This window comes from Morchella importuna (assembly GCF_003444635.1).
Source record: "Morchella importuna strain M04M26 chromosome Unknown Morimp01GS001, whole genome shotgun sequence".
Lineage (NCBI taxonomy): Eukaryota > Fungi > Ascomycota > Pezizomycetes > Pezizales > Morchellaceae > Morchella > Morchella importuna.
In genome coordinates, this window is record NW_025763398.1 from 577,222 (window position 1) to 599,794 (window position 22,573).

The window sequence follows — 22,573 nt, forward strand, 5'->3', positions numbered from 1 at the left end:
TATCTAGTCGCGTTACTGCTCTTTAGTTCGGGCGCGGCACAACGCTAGATCTACCCATTGCATCGGATAGTTAGTTCTCCCGCAGATTGGCGGGTGGCCAAAGCTTTAAGACGGAGATTCTGTTTATCTCCGGGTGGGTGCGTGACAACCCTGGTAAAGCATGGGTAGAACCCGGTATTTGGCAGAGAGGTCTGCTTTTAGTTACTATATAGTTTGTTTTTGCTTGACTTCGTGATTAGGCATTTACTAGGAAACGTACTTCTGCCGCTGGGACCGACGATAGTACCGTAGGCCTGAGGTACCACTCTAATGTGAACAATATATATATAGGTTCTCTCCATTAAAAGAGCTCTAGCGCTACAGCTGGTGATGGCTTCTAGGAGGCCATGTGTCTCTATTTCCATAGATGCATGTAGTACCGAAACTAAGATCACTGGCTAACTGTATGTACTATGTAGCTTGACTCGATTTAGTAGTGTATTTTAGAGAAAGTGTCTCAAGTAAAAACCCTAACTTCAAGCTAAAAGTCGATTTTTGCCGATGAGAATTCAAGATACAAGTTGACACACCTGCCCACCAAAGTGAGAAGTGAGTTGAGCCATAGTTGGCTAGCTAGCAGCACCATGTGCCACATTCCCCAATTCCTTGGTAGAAAACCAACCTACCAAAGTAACGGTGATAAGCCTATTCCCACTTAACTTTCAGTTCTCTTTATCAATTAGCCAGTACTGGAATCTTGTACCCTAATGATTGATTAGAAAATCACCAAGAGAACCAAATTATAAAAAAAGTATAAGTACTCCCAGTAACCAACTCGTAGAAGAGCTTATCATCACAATCAATCAAACATCTCCAAACACAACCCACTCACCTCTAAAACTTTCTCAACCCAATACAACCCTAAATACTTTCAATATGGCTGCCGTATTCCGGACCGTCGTCAAGACCTGGCACAAAGATGTCTACCCCTTCATCTCTCCTACCTCCGGTCTCTCCAATACCGCCGCTGGTAAAACTGTAATCGTCACTGGCAGTGGGCGTGGAATTGGAAAGGTACCTAATGCCTCCTCATTCTGTTTCTCTCCTTGTACAAAGTTCTACTAACCATAACTCTAGGCAGTCGCACAAGCCTTCGCACAAGCCGGCGCAAGCAAAATCATTCTAACCGGCCGCACCACTAGTGATGTTCTTGCCACCAAGGCGCTCATAGAAGAGGGCAACCCTGGAGTGAAGGTGTTTGCATACATTATTGATGTCTCGAAGGACACTGAGGTGGTGGAGCTGTTTGCAAACGTGAAGAGAGACGCTGGTGTACCTGATGTGCTGGTGAATAACGCTGGTGTTGCTGAAAGCGGATATGTTCCGTTTGCACAAAGTAATCCACTTGGGTGGTGGAGTGTCTGGGTAGGTTCTCTTAAGAGGGGTAGAAGGGTTGTGAGAATACTCCGCTGATCATGATAATGATGCAGGAAATTAACGTCAAGGGAACATATCTGTGCGCACGGGAGTTCATTAATGCTGTGAAAGCAGAGGGTCGCGGGGGGACTATAATAAACACTTCATCAATTGGAGCTGCGGTTGTCACGCCCACTATGAGCTCCTATCAGACTGGGAAACTGGCTTTGATCAAGTAGCTCTCCCTCTCTTGCTCAACCTTTATCTCATAAACTAAATCATTGTATAGATTCACGGAGTTTATTGAAGCCGAGAATGGCAAAGATGGGATTCGAGCTTTCTCATATCATCCAGGCGGTATTATTACCGACATGGTGAAGCAGCCGCCGGTGGAAATTCGGCACATGTTCCAGGATACTGGTAAGTTAATAATGGTTCCCTGTAGGAATAACTCGACAAGTCCTTGGCACTAATAAAGAAAGTAGTTGAACTCGCAGCTGGAACAGTGCTCTACCTCGCTTCCGAAAGATCTGAGTATTTGAGGGGACGCTTTATCATTGGGAATTGGGACATGGAGGAACTGGAGCAGAGGAAGGATGAGATTGTGGAAAAGAACTTATTCAAGAGCGGTATTAATTTTAATTAAGCTTGGCTTACCAAGAAGAGTTCGACTGATATGTTTATAAGTTTGTTGTTGAGAGAAGAGGGTGCCTTTATAGAGCGCGAAATTCCACTCATATTGATCATTGACATCCATGACCAAATGTACTGAAAGTGTGTATTCGTAATCCCTAGTTAACCGAAACAGTATCTCCAGAGTCCGCTAGAAGGTTTGATTCGTACCTTTCACTATATAACTTTATCAATATTTAATAATGTTGTAGCTCTTTTAAACCCCATTTTTTACGCAGTTTCCTCCTGCCCTCTGAAGGGTTTTTGTCCCCGGCCTGGCCCGCCCTTCAAGTTACATACATGTACATTTATAACTCGGGATTATAGTGGAGCAACTTACGCTTCAAGTCTTTCGCCTCCTTACTTCCTAATATTATTCCTAATATTTTCCTAACGCCCTGAATGAGGTGAATTGCCCTGAACGAAGCGAAGGGTATGGGGTAAGAGCTTATATCGCCCTCTGATTGGCTACTGCATGTGACCAACAACCCTAACCCAATATAACATATCAATATTCCATTAATACGGGGTTGTTGCGTAGCTGCGAGGAGACACTTCCTAGACACCAATTCAGGTTCTTCGTTCAGGGCATACGACTACCCGCGGACCCTGTAGGATAGGGTCAGAGTCTGGGGGTGTTGTGCCGAGTATATAAAAGGTCAGGACGAAAAGAAATTTCGCAAATGACGGGTGATGATTGGCCTAGCTAGGGCCTACATCACACAGGCTCCCTACATGGAACATTAAGGGTGTACTGGAGTATGCCGGGACAGCCCTTCAATAAAATGATTGTTCTGTTTACTCCGCCAAGGAAAGTACTTCTGGATTTAAAAGCAAAAAGGTTATAGGCTGGAGTAGCAGGGAAAAGAGGAACGTAAGGCTTTATTTAATTCACCAACATATTGGTTTGAATTGATTGTATAAATATAAATTGAGGTATGGTATTATGAATTGGCGAGCAGAGCCAGAGTTCAGCAGCGCGTAGTCAATCACCAATTTTATGATTCTAGTTCGGGCTATCAACCGTGTAAGGGATACTACGCAAGAAGGTGGCCAGTGCATGTTTGTGGTGGATTCAAGTTGTTATTGCAGGGTTAGGTGTCTCCCTAGCCTGCTTTGCCCTCACTCCCTTAAATATTACTTCCCGGCCTGTTACGGTTGTGTGGGCGGGGTAGTCTAGTGGTAGACGCCTTGTCTTGCTACACCGCGTGGGTTGAGCCACCATGACCACCCAGAGACGTCCGGAGGTCGTGGGTTCAACTCCGGGGGTGGGAGTGGTGCTCGGGAAGTACGACACTTTCACGAGAAGCAGTGTTCAATCTCGAATTAGAACCTGTGGACCGTGGGTGGTGTATAGTCGCAGCATCAACTTTTTGTGTATGTTTATTACCCATTTTTGGCTCTCTTTGGAGGGGCATGGAGAGGGCCTTAGTGGGGTATGTGTGATATCGATTGGAGCTCTCTCTCTCTGGCCGGCCTACAATCGCAGATTAAACTATCTCAGCTTCTCGCCCATTGTTTGTCCAATTAATCTGTCTCCCCCATGTCAGGGACGGATGTAGGATTAGGCCGGTTTAGTGAAACTCTCTCAGGCCATATTCTTTTATATTATAGTAGATTAATTCGGTTGGTAACAAACGGGAGAACCTCTAGCTATAGTAGTCGTGTATAACAGAGATCCCAACGCACCCATCGCCGCCATGAACTCAGCACCCCTAGTGCGCACACACGAGTACATGTAAACTGCTGTTCGTGAAGCTGAACATGCATAACTACATACATATGCATGTATAGCAGTAAAGTACATATATAACGTCAAGACGCTCCTAAGATCCTATCTGATCAGTAATGAGTTCGCCGCAACTCACTATAGGCTTGATTTCACCTGCTGTTAATTCAGAGTACTCTAGTGCGGCGTACGCTTGCAATGTGAAACTGCCCTGCTGTTCTTGCCCAGCGGTCCCACCGTCGGTTGGGAAGTGATGATTTTTACTGAAGACGTGAGCGGAATGCAGACAACTCACATGTTGATGTACTGCAGTCTTTAGGGAAAACTTAGGAATCAAGGGACTCAGGATGGTAGGGTGTGCTGCTGAGGTTAGCCTAGATGGCTACTATTTCGGAAGCAGCACTATAGCTATGAAATCTAAAGAAGATGGGGAAGAATCTAGTTTCATGCCTAGCCTGTGGTGTGATTCTGTAGTCTGCAGAACGAGGAATGAGTTGACAAAAGCCCGGGCACGAGACTAGGAAGAATTTATATATTTAAAGTAATAAAAACACGCAAAAACGAGTTTATTCTGGTATAATGTGGATTCTAGACAACCAGTAAAGCGAACGCTCGCTATAGGCACGCACGCTCGAGATCAGAATTTGGTATCATTATAGGGAGAGTGCCCTTATAGAAAGAGTGATAGTGATGAAATCAAAGGAAAGGACCGCAAAGCGCTATCCTTGTAGCAGGCTTTCACTGTACTCCCTGGTTGAAATTTTTCAAGAAGCCAACTAAGATCCAGAGACTATTCAAAAATATTACTATTCTTATGTATCTAGAGTACAGAAGCTAAAAGAACGCTTTTTGTATGCCCGAACAATCGAAAGAAATGTTGACTAAGCTGAAGAGTTCACTCGTCCCAAAAGGTCACACCGTGGTGGGGTCGAAGACTGGTGTAGAGATCGATAACCATCCTTTTAGGTCTCTTCTACATACAATTTGTTGCATTTTACTCTACAGCTACATGATAGATCTAGTACTAGCGTCAATCACGGCATATCACTCGATATATCATCCTCCTATATCCCTGGATTGTTAATTATTCAAGAGTCTCCCATAAGTTAACTTCGGTATATCCTCCATTTATATGGTAGATTCAACCCTTGCTTCGTGGTAATAGGCTAAACTGCTTCATCTTTGACCCCCCCCAATAGCATTGGCGGAAATTATAAGTACACTCACTCACAGGGTGAATTAAGGCAGATCCTGATGGTTGTCGGGGATTTGAGGCCAATCGATTAAATTTAAGGTACCAAGTGTAAATTACTGTAAACACAACCATCAGACAGCATCTGCCGTCACTAGGTGAGCGAATGTAAGTCTTATCTACATGTACCTTGCCAGCTAGGCCAAGATATGAGCTCTCATGTTTTTTGAGTGTACCAAGCACGATCCTGGCGAGGATCTGATCGGTGCTAAGACGGGAGGATCGTGATCGGAGCTTCTTATCTAGATGTTCAAAGTTAACGTTAACGCGTTGCAACTCTTGAGGAGCCCCCGCGATCAAAAAAAAGGTTCATGGTAGAATTTAAAATTAAATCGTACTGAAACGCGCTTAGAGAAAATACAAATGATAATATTTTTATATAGGCCTAACTGGTGCCTCTTAGGTTGTTTTATGACGGTAATGACGCAAAATAGAATCCATACTTAGGAACCAGAGAAAAGAAAGACGACACGGAATACGCGCGCATGCTACTCAGACGGAAAAAGGAAGGAAGAGAAGAAAGAATAGTAAGGAGTAGGAGAGTAATAAGCTTTTGTCCGAGACTTTTCTCCATCAATGCCACCATAGGCTAGAAGAGGATAAAAGAAATTCATAATATATACATATATCCCTTGAATTGGGATCTCCTTAGACAAATTATTTTTTTTCCATAGGTAGATAGGTATTTATGAGGAAGGTATAACTGAAAAGAGCCTCCGCTAAATATCAATCAATCGCACCAAATCGCAAGTACTAGAAACGTCACCACACTTAACAAAGGGCAGGGGCCAATGTATTACTGGTTTGAATATCCATTCTGTCCGTTCATACCCTGTGCCTGCATCTGCATCTGTTGTTGCTGCTGTTGTTGGTACATCACCCTCTGTCGGTAGAGCATCATCGCCTGCTGCCGCAGGAACGCTTGCGCAGGCGGCATACCCCACGCTGTGGCCAGGTCTCTTATATCTTGGGTGGGGTTTTGGTTGATATTGTGGAGCATGGGCGAGCCTATTTTTTGGGCTACACTGTTCATGTATTCGTGGATGATTTGATTTCTTTCTATCTGTTGTTGCTGAGATAGCTGTTGGAAGACGGGCTGTTGTGGCTGTTGTTGATATTGTGGTTGCTGCTGCTGTTGCTGGGCCTGCTGTTGCTGCTGAAGTTGCTGAGCCTGTTGCTGTGCTTGCTGCTGTGCTTGCTGCTGAGCTTGCTGTTGCTGTAGGAGCTGACGTTGCTGGTTGTATTGCTGGAGCTGTATCTGTTGCTGTTGCTGTATTTGCTGTTGCTGCTGTTGCTGCTGCTGTTGCTGCAGTTGTTGCTGGTGATGCTGTTGCTGGTACTGCTCTTGTTGCTGCTGCGTGAATTGGGGCGAGATACCTAGAGGACTCGAATATTGCGGTTGTTGTTGTGACGAGAACCCCTGCTGCTGCTGCATTCCTTGATGTTGTTGTTGCTCTGGGTTCTGGTTCCTCCACTCTCCCTCTTCTTTCGCAATTTGCCGTCTTCTCGAGTCTTGTATCTGTGCCAATTTCATCCGACACGCCTCACGATACTCGTTTGATGATGCAACCTTCTCGTAGACAGATCGTTCGAAGGCAGTGCTTATATATACGGCTTGGTCCTGGTTCATCTCCCCCCGGAGATCCTTCACCGCGACGGCAATCTGGATAATGGCCCTAGCTCTCTCTCCGGCTTCGATCTCGTGCTGCCAGCCTTGAGGATTCCATGACTGCTCGATATTCATCAGGATTTGGTGGTAAGACCGTTGCTGGTCTTCTGCTGTGGCTAGGTTCAGACCGTTGTTGCTGTACTCGCCGTTTGGGTCACTCATGGCTTGCTTTGCGGGGTGTGTGTAGCTACTCAGTAAGAGGTTTGGAGGGGGGGGGTTACTATCCAGTCTTTTGCTTCTGGGTAACGCTTTGAGCTTTTTCGAAGCTGCCACTGGTGTTTTCAATAGTTGATCTGGGTAAGGGCAAGCAGAAAGGATTTATACGGAGCTCGCCGGCTGGACTGAGGAAATTCAAAAATTCTGCTTGCTGAAGAGAAACGAAAACAGAAGGAGAAAAAAATGCTAAAAGAAAGCTTGGGGAAGGGGTCTCTTTTTTCCCTCTAATATGGTTGGTTGTGGGAATGAGCGACTTTTTTTCTTCTTTCTCAGGGTGGAGTAAGTGGATATGGTAAACCTACGTATGTTTTCGACAAGGCAGCGAGCGAGAGGAGAAAGAGCGAACCAATATAGCCAAGTCACGGTGTAACCAATGGGGACTAACCACTGATCAAAAACTTCACTCACACTGAAATTTCTGCCAGTGCTGCTGTTGCTGCGGCATGAGGGAGGTGCATGATGCGTAGGAAATCATAAGGGCTCTAGGCTAGACGGTTTCTGCTCTACTCACACAGGTACATCCCTTGCTTTACACTTAGTTAGTACATCTTGGATCCTCCGGTGAGTAAGATTCGATATATGCATGAAAAGAGTAGGTAATCCAGCATCAATCCAAAACGTCGTCGGTTATATAATTATGGTATCTTGGTAAGCGAACATAAACCTCGTGATTAACTTTACACATCCATGTTCGCGAAAGTGGGTTTGTTTCCTGGAGTTTAGAGTTTAGTCTATTAGCTTGAAGTATGAAGTACTGATGCCATCGTAGAAAGGAAGTGTATGCGCGGGTGTTGTGCGCAATGCTTCTCAACACCCTAGTTCTCAAGTATTGTTTGAAAAAAAACCACCTTCGGCGCGTGGGCTTCAATTTGAGCCTCCACGGAGCGCCAAGCTATTACCATGAGATGTCACTCGATATTTTCGGAAAATTCTGCCTTTTGTACTCATAACTTGTAGCATTCACATAGAGTAGAATTATAACTTGGATATCTATTGGGACGTTCTAGAGTTCTTATCGATAGAAGTCTAGTTTCTTGGCGGGTCACGAGTGATGTTTGGTGATTAACACCCATTATTGTGCTATAAATGTAACCTGATAACCCTACTGATAGTAGCCTCAAAGGAGATAGAAAAAATGTGTTTATACGATATATATACACGCTCATTGTATGTTCTAACTGTGACCGAGGTGGTCGTCGTATTCTACTTTCGCAAGACCTATACAAGTTTTCGTATATAAGGCCCAGGTAGCAACATGGTATCCTCCGCAAGCACAAACACAAACCAACACGACCACCGCCTCCTGCCTGTGAAAGATAACTGCACTTTCCTTCGAGTCCGAAGACACTGCAATCCTGGTAAGGGTTAGGGTTTACAACACGCATGCATCTTGATTCTAGTGTGCCAAGTTTTAACGTCATTTTCCCATGCGGCAAAACACGTTGTTGTAACTCAACGCGTATCCCCCCAGGTGGTGCCGCTATTTGCATGGTGGAATCGTAGAAAAATCAACCATCAATCGATTACTCGATCAAACACTCCTATCCCCTTTACCACTTCACCTCACTTTGCTTTATAGTATTTAATTGATTTAATCTCTCTGCTCAGTAATGGCTGGCAAATCGGTTCACGACCTATCGGTGACCGTCTCTCATGAACACGAACACGAATACTCCTCCGGTACGTAAAACGAGCATACCCACACATCCCGTGTTTTCAAACTTACAGGTGTATCACACAGATATTGAGGAGGCCGAGGGCTTAGCCGCTACATCTACTATCATTTCCTCTTTATTTACACAGATCGATACCATTGAAAAGGCAGAGCGCAAGTCAGCGGAGGCATTCAGGTTGCAGCAGGAGCAGCAGCAACAGCACCTGGACACCCTCGAAAAGGAACGGCGCGAGTCAGCGGAGACATTCAGGCTGCAATTAGACACCCTACGAAAATCAGCCCGCGATATAGAGAAGATCCTACATCAGCAACATGTTGCGCGACAGAAGGCCAGGATCAAAAGACTCCATAAGACGGCTACGGAATCTGCGGGGGGAATACCTACCACTACGAAGCAGTTGGAACCCAAAAAAAGTATTGTTACAGCAGCTTCTGCAGCAGCTTCTACACCAGCAGCTACTATAGTAGCTACTCCATTAGCCGCTAAAGTAGCTACTACTTCAGCTAACAAAGCCGGTACATCAGCTTCTATATCAACTACCAAAGCAGCTACCGCATCTGCTAGTAAACCATCTACTGCTGCTACTGCCCCACAGGCTCTGAGTGATATGCAACAGGATACCACGATGGCGATGGACGAGGACGACGACGCAGACTACTATTCACTGCCACCGCCCCCGCCAGCACAAGCTGCGCCAGTCGCGCCAATGACTGTCGAAGCCCCGAAAGCGACATCCAAGCCAGTGATCACACCATCGAAACAAACTATGCAAACTGGACGTACGACTTGGGGGTTCGCCTCCGAGACATCCGCAGCGGCTACGAGTAAGCCCCCACGTCCAGTACAGAAAATGGTCCCCAGTCGTGGCCGCCCTACACGCGGCCGTGGCGTTTCACGGGGCCGTATTGCTATAAGCAGCAGCAGCAGCAGCAGCAGCAGTAATGGCAGTCCTGAACCTGAGGAGGTCCCTAGTATACCTAGGCGTGGCGGATTAGGTAGGACAGGGCGCCGCTCGAGGCCGTTCAGGGGGGGAGGCACCACAAGGATTTCTGTGTCGAGCGTGGATGAGGATGAAGAAACACAGTTCACACCCATTATTCCCAGCTCCCGGAGGAACGGGAGTGGGAGCGGATTTACGGCTGTTAATACTCCACGTACGTGGAATGACGAAACTGAGAACCGCGCTATCTCATCTTTCCCTGCAGGTGCTGGTCCCGCATCATCCACAAAGAAGCCAATTCCACCAGCGAAGACGACGGTTGATCAGGTTGCCCTATTCACACCAAAGGACCTACGCGGCATCTACGGAGGCGGGAATCCAGGGCTCATTTGCGCGACAGTCAAATCCGATGACATTGCCCGCGCTGTGATCAGAACGCATAATTACATCTGTTTGTCCCCAGATGCACATTTTAAACCTCCGGGCACGATTGGTGATAATGCCGAGATGTTGGATATATATGGTCAGGACGACCCGATTGATAAGCGTGTGACGACGGTTCCAGTTCTTAGGAAAGTCGACAGGTTGTGGATGTACTGTGGTAACTACAAAGTGGGCGAACGACGTATGGTTGCCCTCGCGGAGTGGCACGAGGGGAGCGGGAATGTGAAGAAGCATTGGGCGAAGAAAATGCAGGATACAGAGTGGGGAAGGGAGTGGTTGGTCAGGAAGGGGTGGCTCGTGCATGGCGAGATCAGGAACGTCAGTTTGGATGAGATCTTGGGGTACTTTGCGATTGTGGGTTATCCTCCCCCGGATATGCGCAGCAGATAATTAATATATATGAAAAAACTAGTCCGACGACAAGAAAGGCATCCGCTTCTCGTCCACCGCGCTCCACTTCCAGGAATACGACAATGTCTCCTACAACAAGATGGCCGACTTCTGTTCTCAACAAAACCACCCCAACGATACGCCCCACGTCCGGCTCTCCACCCTTAAGTCCAACCACCTCATCCTCCCCGCCCTCCCCAAAAATACCAACAAGAGCCATGTAACCAGCCCCCCCGATCCAACTCCATCCAATAAACGCCGCCGCCAAGAAGGGCCAGCGCCCACCTCTGTCCGTACCATCACTACCACGCACTCGGCGAGCCGCGGTACTACCGTCACCGCCACCTCCTCCGCGGGCCGCGGTACGAGGAGGACTAGCCGCAATGTCATCGACTATCGCATCGCACCCATGAATGAGTTTTCCACCGAGGAAGGGGGTAAAGGCCCGGAAGATTTTGTGGACCTTGATAGCGACAAAAGTGAGGGTGGCAATGGGGGCGAGGAGGACGGTAGTGAGGAGGAGGAGGAGGAGGGGGAGGGGGAGGGGGAGGGGGAGGGGGAGGAGGAGGGAAGTGAGGATGAGGACGGAAGTGAGGATGAGGACGTTATGGTCCTCGAGTAGGTGCACTAGGTAATTGCTTGATACCCATGTCTTTTGATGTCCAATGATCTTGGACGCCTGGCTCTTATAAACGGAAAGTAGTTGTTTAATTCGCTCTTTTGGACTGTTTGGGATGTTTTGAAGTAAATGTGAGCCAGGATGGATGAGGTTAGATTTTGGTTGTATGTTTTAGCGTGTCGAGTTATGAAATGCGGGGAGGTTTTAGGGCCCAAATCACGATTTGCAGGCGTCAGATCATGATTCTAACCCCCGACTATAATTTGGCAAAGGTTTGACTGTGCGTGGTTCGAGATTTTGAAATGGGTTCGTAACCACAGTCTGTGCAATTTAGAGAAAAAGTAGAACTGCATAAACCATAATCTACTTCTTTTCACGCATCTAGCCCCCCCCCCCCCCCCTTTTTTTTTTCTTTTCTTCCGGACAGCCAGGCACAAATATCGACCCAAGAACTCCAGAGCATCAACCCAACTACCAAAAAGCCCACAGCTACAAGCCATGAGCAGGAACCCCCATGGCTACTTACTCACCCACCCTCCACACCGTGTCAGCCCCTCTCCACTCCACCCCGCCTCGCCTCGTTCCTCCCTGTCCCATCCCGTCCGTTTACGTATCAGCTAAGCTCTCCCACGCACCCACATAGGTCATGACCCCGCAAGAACAAAAAAGCTTGTTTCCCCGATCCGCGGCAGCTTGTGCGAACTACGAGGATCGGGTCGCAGTAACAAGCTTTGGGACTGCATGGATATAAATACATACACTCGGTGAGTCATGGCTGTGCTGGATTTCACGGCGGTGGGGTGTGGAGCGAGTAGGTAGTACGGCGGTGGGGCGTGAATAGTAGTAGTGGTGGTGGTGGTGGTGGGGTTTATATGTGGTGCGAGTGGGGGGGGGGGGGTTACTTTTTAGGATATAGCCCGAGTGATAAAACATGATTTATCATATCTAACCTAACTTTGTAGTTATAAGCAGTCCTAGGGAAACAAAACCACCCGCGAACGAAACAGTGTGTGGGGGCTTATAGAAACCCCAATCCACTATAACTATAAAAGAATATGGTCTGGAAACTGAGCGAGAAGCTAAGATAAGTGTTCATGACGCTGCAGTTCAGTTATAGGCCAGAGATCTGATCGATATCCACTCACGAGTGCTACGAGGTATACCCTAAACCCAGGACCTATCATCATGTAGTGATGGTCATGGGGACTCAACCCACTCGGTGTCCTCCGTTGACGAGGCGTCTACCACTCGCCCGCACAGTTTCCAGCGGCCCAGAAGTAGCACATGTACAAGAGGGTAGCCAGTGTGTTCGTGGTACAGCGGGGCTTGCTATAAGGGTACGCTCGGGAGCGGAATTTGGCACTGTTATAGAGAGGTTACCCTTATGTAAGGATGCTAGTGCTGGAATCCGGGGGAAAAGGACCGAGAAGTGCTACCCTTATAGAGAAATTACCCTTATAGAAGGTACCCTTATAGCAAGCTTTTGCTGTAGATTGTGATTGTAGGGTTAGGTGTCTCCCTAGCCTGCTTTGCCCTCACTCCCTTAAATATTACTTCTTGGCCTTACAGTTGTGTGGGCGTGGTAGTCTAGTGGTAGACGCCTCGTCCTGTCTTACACCGTGTGGGTTGAGCCCCATGATCGCCCGGAGACGTCCGGAGGTCGTGGGTTCAACTCCGGGGGTGGGAGTGGTGCTCGGGAAGTACGACACTTTCACGGGAAGCAGTGTTCAATCTCGAATTAGAATCTGTCGACCGTGGGTGGCGTATAGTCGCAGCATTAACTTTTTGTGTATATTTATTACCCATTTTCTTTTTTTCTCCCTTTTTTTTTTGTTGAGGGGCTTGAGGGCCTAGGTAATTGAACTATCTTAGATTCTCGCTCATTCTTTGGCTAATCGGTCTCTCCCATCGTCAAGACCAGGTGAAGGATTAGACCGGTTTAGGGAAACCCCCACCCCCCCCCCCCCCCCAGACCATATTGTTTTGTAGTGTAGTAGATGTAGGGCGACACCTAGCCCCGCAACCACGGCATACATCATGACCCGCTGCATGGCCATCTTTTTTTTATTTTTATTTTTTTATTTTTAGATACTTTGTATGTGTCCACATTATAATATAACATGTAGCGCTTCAAAGCACCATAAACCCCCCGGGGGGGGGGGATTTCATCTCCTCGCAGATTAACAGGCTAGATACGTATGAATTGAAGTTGATGAATTCAAATTAATAGCCACACGCATAGAAAAGTACTACATGTAGCACCATACCATACCATACTACCGGTCCGAACATAACTCTCCCGCAGAAGGAATCAAACAGCCGGCCATGCAAACCGATGATGGAGGGAGTGGAAGAGGGAGGGGAGGGGAGGGGAGGGGGAGATTGTGGTGGTGGTGGTGGTGGTGGGCTGAACTGCTAGATGGGGCCGGCGTGGGATTCTCGTTTACTCGCCCCCCCCCCCCCCCCCGCGCGGCCGACCCGCTAGCTATTTTCTTACCTACATGTATGTACTCATTTCACAGTTTCCATGCGGTTAATGAACTAAACAAAACAAAGCAAAACAAAAATTCACCGTTTGCGCGGTCATGAGATATCACTCGATGTCCAGAGCGGGGGACTAATTGGGTGTATGGCAACCCAGAGGCTATGTATGTCGTGGGCTCAGGACAGTGATAGTATGTAGAAAGGTGGAAAAAAAGGGGGGGGGGGGGGGTGTGTGTGTGTGAAGTCATTTCATTTCTGATTCTAGGTACAGGATGGTCGCATATGGTTTAAACTATGGCGTAAAGAAACCTAACCGTCTTAGAAGACAGTATATGGACGTGGTATGGATACACGTAGTGAGCGATTGTAGCTGGCCAGGCCTGGGGTGCAGGCCCACTAGCTTAATTCTCTTTTTTTTATCACCCTTCTTCTTTCTTCACCCTTCACCAAGCCGTTGTTTTACTATGATGCAATTAATCTTGAATATATATGTTCCAATTTAACCAACCAACTATAACCATATACCCATATTTCCACCAATGCTAATGCTAATGCCAAATACTACGAATTACAACTACCATAATTGCAAAATAAAAACCCACTTGAAAAACAGAACAAGAACAAGAATAGAAACAGAAACAGATGCTACTAACATGCAAGTGCATACATACCCCACACCACCCAAATCTAACGCCGCTGAAAAATCCACATCCACTTGTACAACAAGCTAGGTGCCGCAGACCCCCCAGAAAGAAACGAAAAAAAGAAAAGAAAATGCATCCCTCTCCCAAAAAAGAAACGCACTCTCTCACAGAATCCTACAAATGCAGCTCCAAATGCATAATATACAATCTAGTATATAACCCACCCGTCCAGATCAATCATCACCACTCTAAACCACCACTCCCCTCCCCTTCCATCCGCCAACCCCCCTCCACGCCCACCCCCACCCCACCAGCGCCAACGCCACACTCCCCGCCATCACAAAGAAGCTCGTCTCGTAGCACTCTCTCCCCCAGCACACGCCGTTCCTGCCCGCATGGCTGTCATATCCGCGCGCAAAGATCATGCCAAACAGCGACGCGGCAAACGCCGGCGCCATGGTGACAATGCCCCAGTTTGTGCCAAAGTTCTCGGTGCCCCAGACGACGCTCACCACGGTGGGCGCGAGACAGAAGACGGCGCCGTAGCCGGCGCCGATGAGCGAGGAGACGACCCAGAAGCGCTCGCCGTGCTCTTGGACGAAGCCAAGTGCGACGAAGAGCTGGCCGGCGCACATGAGGAGTGCGAAGAAGAAGAGGAGGTTCAGGCGCGAGCAGGTGAATTTGCGGTTGGAGGAGGATGGGGCGTTAGAGAGGGTGGGTGCGAGGTAGTCGCTGAGGAGGCCGGCAACGATTCGTGCGCTCGTGGAGCACAGGGCGTAGATGGAAACGTGGTTTGCGGGATCCACGGGGTTGAGTCGTCCCATGGCTGTCTGCGGCGGGTACAGAGTTTGTATAAGGGAACCCATCTATTATCGCAACCATCAGTATCACATCCAGAAATAGCTACCATAGGAAGAAGAAGGTTCGTCTTACGTTATTGATGAAAGCCTCTCCAGGACCAGTCGCCAAAAAGAACCCGGCAGCAAACCACCACATGGTCTTATCCCTCAGGAACTCCTTGGTCGCACGGTTAATGATGGACTTCTCCTCCGGCTCCGGGAACTCCGCAATGCCATCGACAGTGTCCACCGCGCCATACCCGCCGCCCTCACCCGCCTCCAACAGCCCCTCCCTCTCCGCCGCTACCTTCTCGTCAACCACAACCAGGCCCATCCCGCCCACCAGCCCGACCACCACCAAAAACACCGAGAAGAACAGGAACGCATTTCCAATCGCCAGCTCCCCCGAGAGCTTCTCGACGAAAACACGGCTCACAAGCTGCGACAGCCACAGGCTGCTCAGCCCAAAGGCCGCAATGGGTAGCGAGAGCGCGACACCCCTGTTTCCGGTAAAGTTCTTTGCGCAGGTGGTGACGCCGGCAAAGTACATGCTGCTGGTGCCAGAGCCGATAAAGACAAAGGCAAGCACCATGCATTGATACGGCAGCTTGTGCAGAAACGCGTATGCGGCCAGTAGATAAGCCGGCCCGAACAGTGCGGACGATAAGACGCTCAGTCTTCCCGGGCCCATCTTGTCACAGATGTAACCAAACAGCGGGACTCTAAAACACAACGGGTCAGCAAAAAAATGAAACAAAAAAAAGGAATAAATCCCACGCCGTTATATAACTGCTACTACTACTGTCTTATCCGTATATGTAGCTTGTGTATACACGTGTTTTTTTGGGGGTGGTATGAGTAACTCACGGGAGGTACATGCCGAGCTCGCCCGCCATGGAGATGAAGTTGACCTGAGTCTGCGAGTATCCGAGACGATGCTGGAATATTGGGGCCCACAGGGAAAACAGCAATATGCTACCGGCGCACAAGCTATACACAAAAAAACAAAACAAAGCTTCTATTAGCCTTCCTTTTCACATATATTTTAGATTCAGGGGAGAGAGCGAGAGAAAGAGAGAAGGCTAGCTAGCTTACCAGTTCACGATCGAGGAACCAAACGCAATCCATTTACGGGTCGCCATTGGCAACGAAGTAGATGAAGAGGAGTCCATGCTGTTCACTGAGGCTGCCGTCTTTCGGAGCTGGGCCTGCTGGGCTTTGATGCGGGCGAAGCTGTCTTTTGTGGGGGAGTGAGCTCTGTCACCCATTGTTATGGAATGGCTGGCTGGTTGTCTAGTAGATATGCTAGATAAAAGCTATGTATGTAGTAGATAAAGATAAAGAGGCCACGACACGGCGAGTCTAAGGTGAAAAAGGGAGAGATTCAAGAACAACAGCTACGTCAGTAGTTGATACTTAAGAGTCAGAGGGAACGAACGGTACACGGGGCTAGGTATATGTAGTATTCTATTCAGGCCATCACTGGCACCGTGCAGGCACAACCCCGGATTACGGACGGAAAGGAACCTCGCGATTGGGAAGCTGTCTCTGTCCACCACCACCAACCACCACCACCGCCCCCCCCCCCACCCCCTGTGCTGCTGCTGCTGCTCCTACCCCCCTGTCAGATCCGCAGACAGGCAGCCAGGCCAGGGGGGGCTTGGCGGCAACACCAGGTGAGATAAGGTTGTGCGATTGGGGACTGATTCTATGATCAGCACGGATTTTCAAATGACGAGATGCAGTAGAAGCTAGCTGGTTTTTGAAAATAAAACAAAAATTCTCACGGCGAAACGAAATGCAGAATTTTTGGTCTTGTGAGAGACAGATTATGCTTGAAGCTGAAGCTGCGCTATCAATTGATATGATATGACGGTCAGGGATTTTTGTTTTATCCGGGATGATATGAGTCTAATGTAGGCAGATAAATCCGTTCATTCATCTGGAGGCTGTAGCACGTCATCATGGATCATGCAGTTAGATATCTGCTTTTTCTCAATCCAATTGCATATTGCATACCCATAATCCCATCCCTTCCTCTGTTTTCAAGGCGCACCGGAAGTGGTTAGTGTGGTGTATCCGACCATTTCTGGGTTGTGGGGATTTGGGTACGGGTGGGGGTTGCAACCAGTCATAGGATATCACTCGGAGGAACGGCGCACCCATGCTGGGTTTGATATCGAGTATTTTTATTGGACATCGGCGGGGGAGGTACTTTTCCCCCCAAAAAAAAACATATATAGCCCCCCCCCCACAATCAACAATAACAGAACAGAACAGAGCCAGCAAAGGAAATTCAAAGGAAACGAGAGAACAATGACACCCAAGCAGATCCAAGGAAGGGTAAGAACACGACACTCCATATATAACCTTCACAAAACACCCCTTTGCAAAATAACCATAACAATAACGAAGCACTCCAACAAGATATAAAAATAAAATAAAAACCACCCCCCAGGAAACTACTACCAATACGAACTCGAAATCTCCTGCGCGCCCTGCAGCCTCTCCAGCTTAGCCTCCAGCCGCTTTCTCTTCTCAATCACAACCTGGTCCTCGCCGCCCACGGCATTCAGCTCCTCGGGCGACAGCCTGCCCACATACGCGGGCGAGAAGACCCTCACGGGGCCCTTTGCGCCCAGGTAGTGCCTCTCAACGACCTGGAGCGCCACGCAGTCCACGAAGCGCTTCCTGGCAACCTTGTAGTATGCGTGCAGCACATCATATATCTCCGCCACGGCCTGCTCCTCGGGGTCAATGTTCTCCAGCACGCCCAGGGCCACGCCTAGCGCGTTTGCACCATTGTCGCCCTGCGCGCGCCTGATCGTTGCCGCTATGCGGCCCTTGCGCGCGCGGTCCAGGTTATCGCTGTAGTAGTGGTTGTAGGTGATGAGGATGCCCTCGCGCTCGTCCTGCAGGATCATCTGCAGCTCCCTGTCGGCCTTTTTGTAGACCGCGGCGAACAACGCACGCATCTTCATCCAGATGTTGTGGCGGAGGGAGTCGTCTGGGCATTTTAGGCGCAGCAGGTCGGCGACAAACCGCTCGATCTGCGCGCGTACACGCATAATGTGCTCCCGCGCCAGCCACTCCCATTTCCCCGTCTGCATGCGGAAGAGTAGCTGCACAACGCCCGGGTTCACCATCCCGGGGAGCTCAGGGCCGCGCGACTCGCGGTATGCCTTCCGGATCCACTCGTAGATGGTCTTGCTGTCGTCCTTGGCTATGTCGTTGAGGCCGGCGCTCGGGACCGGACTCGGGCCCGACGAGGACGGCGATGAGCCGCCGTCAAAGCTCTTTGTATGCCCGCTCCTCCACACGGTATCCGAGAACTCCGCGTTCAGGTTCTGGATGTACATGCGCACGCGCAGTGACTTCTGCTCCAGCGAGTCCATCTCGTACAGCCCCATCATGGCGTTGCGCGCCGATATCTGGAAGTCGGTCGCAATCCCAATCAGCACGCCGCGCTGCTCGTCGCTCGTCTCGCGCCGCTGCCCCAGCGCCCCCAACTCGCGCTCGCAATCCTCCATCATGGCATCAATCTCCTGCACCATCTTCGGGAACTCCTTCCGCACATGGTCAAACAGCAGGCGCTGCAGGAACTTCTCCAGCGCCGGGACGCCGACGCGGTCGCGCGGCAGCGTGCGCCAGGGGTCCTTCTTGAAGAGGTTTGCCTCGTTCTCGAGCCGCTCGGCGTTGCTGATGTTGCGCTTGACTTCGTCGGTGGAGCGGTTGCGCACGATGAACCAGCCGTGATGCAGCACGGTCACTTTGTTGAGCGCCGTGTCGATAACGCGGCCTTCATCGCCGGGCTGGATGGCGTCGGGCTTGGTGAGCACACCGACGGTGCGGACGCCTTCGGGGTCGGCGCCGGCGGCGCTGGCAAGACGGAAGACCTTTTGGTTTGCGGTCTCGTTGAGGGAGGAGGCCACGGCTCTGGGGGATGTCTGATATCAGTATCATATAATGCACCCCGTTTGGCTTTGCAGATAGAAACTGGGCCTTAGAATCTAAACTTACAGAATGATGGTTCTCTCGTCCTCGATATAGCTCTTTGCAAGATTCTCGACCATCTCCAGGTCCTTTTCATTCTGGTACATAGTAGCACCTGGAAGTGCCCGTCAGCACAAAGAACAAGAGAAATGGAAAAAAAATGGGGAATAGCCCTTACTCTGGAAAAGTCCTGGCACATCCACAACGCTGAAGTGCGAGCGTGACGGCCCACACAGCTCAATCCTCAACACATCGTCACTAAACCTCTTTTCCGCATCGTCTACGCCCACCGTCTCCCCCGCTTTCGGCAGTCCCATCAGATCCCCCGCCTAATGTAGCCCACCCATTAGCCTGAGCCCAAGAGAAGCAGGAAGGGGAAGAAAGAAAGCGATTATAGTGGCTAGTTTACCTTCTCCATAATCTCTGAAAACCGCTCTGGCGTCAGCTCCACCACGGTGTCCGAGAAGGCGCGCAACTCGGCCTTGCGCGCGGCATCGCTGCTCTTGGCGGGGATGATGGTCACGGTGATCTTCGAGTCGGGGCTCTTGCGGAAGCTGATCTGCGTTGCGAAGCGCGTACACAGCGTCGATGCGATGGGGAAGCGGATGCCCGTAAGGGCCTCCAGGAGGGAGGACTTTCCGGAGGATTGGTCGCCTACTACTACGATCTATAGTGTTGGGACGAATGGATGGAATGGTAAGCAAAGGCTCTCTCTCTTTATATATTGTAACTAAAAATATCAAACCGCAAAAAGTGTGCATGGGAGGAGGGAGGGGGTCAGCCATACCTGGGGGAGTGAGATGTCTTCGCTGACGCCGAATTCGCGCAGTTTGTCGATTATGTCGAGGAGCCGTGCGAGGTCGGCGTTTTCGAGCTTTTCGGTGGGGGGCACGACATCTTCAGATATCTTGATGGCCGGCTTCATGATTTCTGCTTGAGGAGTACTAGGAGTAGGAAGAGAGAGACGAGGAGAGAGGGGAGCAGGAGGAGGGGAAGAATCGGGGAAAGAACCAGGCGTAATGTTTCCTGGGGGAGTGTAATTATCTTCTACGCAAGAGGAAGAAAAAGAAGAGGAGGAGGAAGAAGAAGAAGAAGGCAATGGTTCTGGCGATGGTTCTGGCGATGAAGAGACAACGTTCCTAAGTACTTTCAGCATCGCAAAAGCTGGAGGTGGTGGTAGGAATTTATACGGTATGTTGGTGTTCATTTTATGGGCGACGCAAAGTAAGAATCCATGATACATGCTTGGGTGCCTTATACAATTACAGCTAGACGCATTGATAGTTGGATTAAGGCCTCCAATTAAGGCCTCCAATTAAGGCATCAATCTTTTTTCAAAACTAGGCCCCCCATCACATAGCCATACATGTAGGTGTGTTTGCTCAAGCGCTCAAGCTACATGTGTAGCATAGATGTATGTAGCAAACACCCCTCCCCCCCTTGCTGATTGGTTTGCAGGCGCCTAGAAGACCAGTGCAGTTGGTAGATAAGAGATTGCCTCCCGTCGGCCCGCTGGCAGGTGCATTAGTATCTCCGTTTGTGGAGTACCCGCGGCAGGTAAGAAGAACCTGAACATAAAAATAAATAAGCAAGCAGGGTTCCAGTTTGTAGTTAGCGCAAAGTACGCACGAATCAGCAATTGTTACCACCAAAGATCATGTTCTTCATGCCTGCTGCGGGTAGGAAAGTGCTGGCTATGGAGGAAAGATAAGTACCAATATTTCTGAAATATACGTCCATGGGCTTAAAGCAAAGTGGTAGGAGGAAAGTCATATTCCCGTGACTTAAACCAACCAGCAAGAATTTTTCTACCAGTACTTTGCTTTAAGAGTCGTAGATATACATTGTGTAACCTACACATTCTGGTACGTACCCGGTGCTGGCCGCTTAGCGCGCGGGTGTTTGTTTGCGTTTAGGCGAGGGCATCCCCCAGCCTCCTGGAGGGATCCAAATATATGCTTGGCTTAATTCAAAAAGAATATGTATATCGGCCAAATCAGAGAATCTTCAGTACACTCACTCACGGGGTGAGGACAGGCGGATCCTGTCTGATGGATGGCGGTCAGGGATTTGAGACCAATAAAAGAGAGGCTATGGACGCCAAGGGCAAATTACTGCAAACAGAACCATTAGACGGGATCCACCGTCAGTAGGTGAGCGACTGTACATGATAGCGGTGATCACCTACCTTACGCAAATACTCTTGGAATTGCGCAGCGCAGTTCAACGGCCGACGAACTGGCTGCCAGTGCCAGAGAATGTATGTAATAACCACCAACTTTATGCTTCTTTCTCTATAGCAGAGCAATATGGTCCGGATACAAACTCCACAACGTCCAACCTTCACGAAGCTCCAACACAACCCTCCCTCCCGCCAAAAGCCAAAACTTGCTTTACTTGCTTCCAATCCAACGCAGGTACACGGGTCTCACCCGCGACATAGCGACGACACACACCCTCACCATTCCACCATTCCACCATTCACGCTCGGAGCAACACACCGGATGGGAGGGATCTAAGACATGTTTCATGTGCTTTCAAGTTCCAGGGACAAGACAAGGTGATTATTGCAACTCAACCGATTCCTCTCATCCCATGATGATTCCCATCAGTCCGAGTTGCTTGCAGCCCACGTCATGGCAGACATGAGTAATCGGGCATCATAAGGGGTAGTTACGAGAAGAGAAGTAGGGCGGTGGACATGGGATGCCTGTGTCCATCAACCAACCAGCCAAAAAGAGCGAATGGAGTATGTAGTGCGTCTGTGCATAGTTCATAAGACATCACTCGGCACACACTCATCTCTCCGCCTCCATCTGCCCATCTGCCATCCGCCATCCGCCATCTGCATCTCGTGGAAATATAATCCGTAAAACTAAAAAAAAAAACCGCCGGTAGAGTAGATCTATAGAGCCGGCCGCGGCGCAAGGAAGCAAGGAAGGAAGGCTTATCTATTGGCCCCCCTCCACCCCCAACCCATACCTCCTTATCGCCCGCCCACCAGCCCGACTGGCGACCGCTGCTATCAACCTGCTGTTTCCACCCAGCAAGTGTGTGTGTAAACTCTAAACCACCACCACTCAGAACCCCACAAAGAGCAAAGAAAAAAAAAGCATCATGTCGCTTGATCATTACCCATTACCATTACCCATTACCCATTACCACCGTTTCTGCTCCCGCGGCGCGCAGCTAGCACCGACTGGCTGGATAAATTGCGCGCCCCCAGTGAATGAATGGATATATCCGGCTTGACCCTCTCCCCCCAGCCCAGCCCAGCCCAGCTCTCCCCCCCTCCCCCAGATCCCTTCCCCATAATTACTGTACCCAGACCTCAACACCAGAACAAGAATAGAGCCAGCCATCACTACATGATCGTTTCCGGGATACTCATTATAACGTAAAGTCTACCTACATACAGCACCAACGCAACACAACGCAACCCACCCAATTGCAACACAACGCTCCCAAACATCAAACAGCAAACAGCAAACAGCAAACAGCAAATCGCAAAAAAAGAAAATGGAAAACCCTATAATAATAATGCTACTAAAAGGAGCTACGTAAAAGCCTAAATGCCAGACTAAAGAAAAAAGAAAAAAAAAAGAGAGCGA

At 49.3% G+C, this 22,573-nt stretch overlaps 5 protein-coding genes across 5 annotated transcripts; 2 read left to right on the top strand and 3 right to left on the bottom strand.

Moving 5' to 3' along the window:
• Window positions 1–915: 915 nt before the first annotated feature.
• LAJ45_00120 (uncharacterized protein) lies at window positions 916–2,041 on the top strand (the record flags this gene model as incomplete). Its single annotated transcript, XM_046109722.1, has 5 exons — window positions 916–1,053; window positions 1,117–1,404; window positions 1,470–1,630; window positions 1,685–1,815; window positions 1,881–2,041. 5 exons carry the CDS (start codon window positions 916–918, stop codon window positions 2,039–2,041), a joined length of 879 nt encoding a protein of 292 aa, XP_045976415.1.
• Window positions 2,042–5,844: 3,803 nt separating this feature from the next.
• LAJ45_00121 (uncharacterized protein) lies at window positions 5,845–7,391 on the bottom strand (the record flags this gene model as incomplete). Its single annotated transcript, XM_046109723.1, has 3 exons — window positions 5,845–6,853; window positions 6,939–7,058; window positions 7,342–7,391. The coding sequence occupies 3 exons, from the start codon at window positions 7,389–7,391 to the stop codon at window positions 5,845–5,847; spliced, it is 1,179 nt and encodes a 392-aa protein (XP_045976416.1).
• Window positions 7,392–8,543: 1,152 nt separating this feature from the next.
• On the top strand, window positions 8,544–11,005 carry LAJ45_00122 (uncharacterized protein; the record flags this gene model as incomplete). Its single annotated transcript, XM_046109724.1, has 3 exons — window positions 8,544–8,613; window positions 8,675–10,347; window positions 10,406–11,005. 3 exons carry the CDS (start codon window positions 8,544–8,546, stop codon window positions 11,003–11,005), a joined length of 2,343 nt encoding a protein of 780 aa, XP_045976417.1.
• A 3,373-nt stretch (window positions 11,006–14,378) lies between these two features.
• Window positions 14,379–16,237, bottom strand: LAJ45_00123 (uncharacterized protein; the record flags this gene model as incomplete). The annotated part of the gene is made up of 4 exons (XM_046109725.1): window positions 14,379–14,996; window positions 15,064–15,691; window positions 15,837–15,959; window positions 16,065–16,237. 4 exons carry the CDS (start codon window positions 16,235–16,237, stop codon window positions 14,379–14,381), a joined length of 1,542 nt encoding a protein of 513 aa, XP_045976418.1.
• A 1,197-nt stretch (window positions 16,238–17,434) lies between these two features.
• Window positions 17,435–20,169, bottom strand: LAJ45_00124 (uncharacterized protein; the record flags this gene model as incomplete). Its single annotated transcript, XM_046109726.1, has 6 exons — window positions 17,435–18,905; window positions 18,990–19,077; window positions 19,141–19,291; window positions 19,372–19,629; window positions 19,750–20,101; window positions 20,153–20,169. 6 exons carry the CDS (start codon window positions 20,167–20,169, stop codon window positions 17,435–17,437), a joined length of 2,337 nt encoding a protein of 778 aa, XP_045976419.1.
• Window positions 20,170–22,573: the final 2,404 nt, after the last annotated feature.